Source organism: Berghia stephanieae, chromosome 5 (genome assembly GCF_034508935.2).
Source record: "Berghia stephanieae isolate SIO BIC M18660-M18661 chromosome 5, UCSD_Bste_1.3, whole genome shotgun sequence".
Taxonomy (NCBI): domain Eukaryota; kingdom Metazoa; phylum Mollusca; class Gastropoda; order Nudibranchia; family Aeolidiidae; genus Berghia; species Berghia stephanieae.
The window spans coordinates 37,307,933-37,310,432 of record NC_088364.1 but is presented as its reverse complement, the minus strand read 5'-3'; the positions used below and the strand labels follow the sequence as shown (position 1 = coordinate 37,310,432).

General features: G+C 35.7%; 1 protein-coding gene across 1 annotated transcript in view; it reads left to right on the top strand.

Annotated features, from left to right (window-relative positions):
• The window catches only part of LOC144973936 (uncharacterized), a 181,325-nt gene that overhangs the window by 142,418 nt on the left and 36,407 nt on the right, over positions 1-2,500 (top strand). The window contains exons 46-48 of the mRNA XM_078916824.1: positions 964-1,133; positions 1,761-1,888; positions 2,423-2,500. The exon at positions 2,423-2,500 is cut by the window's right edge and continues 179 nt beyond it. Coding sequence (XP_078772950.1) covers positions 964-1,133; positions 1,761-1,888; positions 2,423-2,500 — 376 coding nt within the window. The remainder of the gene's footprint in view (positions 1-963; positions 1,134-1,760; positions 1,889-2,422) is intronic.

The following is a 2,500-nucleotide window of genomic DNA, read 5'->3' as shown; positions in this document are numbered from 1 at the left end:
ATGCCGAATACATACAGATGTTCTAATATGCAATAGAATTTGTCCTTTAGCTGCCTTATATGTAATATAACTCTTAAACCTCGCGTGCACACTACACTAGGCACTGGTTAAGCGCTGCCATATATTATGGCACAGGCAATATATGAGTCATCCTTTCGACTTGGCTGTGTAAAAATTGGACCTCAAACAGTTCCGAGACTTCAACCTCGATTTAGATAGTTTGACTTTTGCCCGTCCGCTGGAGAGTCGTCGAACTGTTACGCACGAGTATCATTCGTTACTACTTTTTGTGCGGCTATGTGGCCTTGTGGTATGACATTTGCTTTCGGATCGGAAGGTCCTCGGATCCAGCCTCGCTCGGCGCATAGTTGAGTCCTCGGAAAAGACTCTTTTCTCAGATTCTCTCACCGCACTCAGGTGTAAAATGAGTATCTGGCTGTTAACAGCGTTGTCTCTGTCCGATAAAAATTGTAATATCGCAAAACAGACGTCATGTCCCGTCCTACATGTTAAGTGTTGCTGTTGGCCAGGGACCCCTTGTAAAGCGCTTTGAGCACGTTTAGAGGATATTGCGCTTTATAAAACTCTTTCTGTCGGAAATAATTCCTCCAAATATCCTGAAGATCTTTCTTGATATGTAATATTTATTTAGTTGTTCGATACGCTCAGTTTTGATCTCCTCATTTCGTTGATATATTCAATTCTTTTATCGGAATGTTTGTTTTTTCCTTTCATTGAAATTATTATCATAACAATTATTTTCCTGGTGTGTATTATATTTATTTCTTGTTTAAGGATGTGTTCAAAAACAATTCTACAACTCATTATTTAAAAAAAAGGTTAATAGTAGTGGTCAAACACGAACAGTCAATATGTTCAATATATGTAATTTTAATTTACACGTTAATTAATCTTTGGGTTATGACATTATGTCTTATTTGTCATTGTTTCCCCACCAAATAGTTTAAAGTTGAAAATATTCCCGAGCCAGTGAAAGTCGTCATTCCAAGAGATGTCAATGCAGAAGTTCCCAGCTACATTGCTGTCAACCCCTTAATCTCATCCTGGAGCAATTTGATGAATTTGGTCGTGGTGCTCAATCGAACTAGTTCCGCTATATTTTTGGACTTCGAGTGAGTAGATAATGTAAAATAAACGAGTAATAGGCTTCAACAGTCGTGGCGTCACTTTCCTCGTAATGACGCATAGTAACTTAGTAACTGGTTTTAAACTATCGGAACAATGGCGGACGCCCTTATGAAATACTTCTCCGACGAGCATAAAAGTGTATGCAGAGGAGAAAAACATTATAAATCTGATCATGCTTTGACTTTTATACATTCTGATTACATGACATGTGAAAAAAAGTTCTAGCCAGCATGAAGAATAAAAAAAAATAAATATATATCTATATAAATATTGGTTGTGTGTATGTGGGTGTGGGTGTCTGTATATATATAGCAGCCGACTTGGCTTAGCTCTCAGTGTTATTCTTTTAATTTATGGAGTTGACAACTTCACCATAACTGTTATTCTAGAAAGTTTTTCAACATTTTATCTACATCTATTTTGATTCTTAAGGAATGCTAACTCTCTCTCTCTCTCTCTCTCTCTCTCTCTCTCTCTCTCTCTCTTTCTACATATATATATATATATATATATATATATATATATATATATATGTGTGTGTGTGTGTGTGTGTGTGTTTATAGATTATAGGTTGTTTAACATTTTATTTTCAATTCTCTTTGGATGACCAGTGACATTAAAGATCGCCAATTCCTACTTGTTGTCATGAAAGGGGAGGCTCCAAAGATAGAAGCAAATGTGACTGATGATAAGTGCAATTCTATCCATCTTATGCCATCTTCCATGAAGAAACACAAAGGTGAGTTTGTGAATTTTCTTTTTCTTCTACTAGTACAGCTCAGCTAGCACCCGTACACCACCATCATCAACACTACCACTAACATCATCAGCACCATTACTACTACCACCACCACCACCACCACGATATTTTTTAACTTTCAATATTTTTGACTCAATTTTCCTTCTCCTTGTCTCGATGTCGATTTATTTTGTAAAATTTTATAAAGGGATAATCCCAAACGTCAACATCTTCAACGTCTTGCGTTACCAAAATTAAATCTTCGTATTATTACAAGTAAAGTCTTGGATTTGATTTTATTGATACAAATTAAATACTCTAGATTTTATTGCGCTTTGATCTCGTTGGATCTTTATTGAACTTGTCTCCTTTTAAAGTTTTTTCTTCTTATTTGCTTGTTACCTTGTTCTTAATTAATTGACTATTTCATGATCTTACTTTTTGCTACCACTGAATTGGCTTAAATAGTTGCTAACGTTGTAAATACTCTAAAAACGAATAAACAAACTTTTGAATCACTTTTCTGTTCTCCAGACAAAGATGATCCTTTCCGATACAAGTTCATGCTGACAGACACCGAGCTTGGTACTTTCACTGGAAAAGTCTACATAG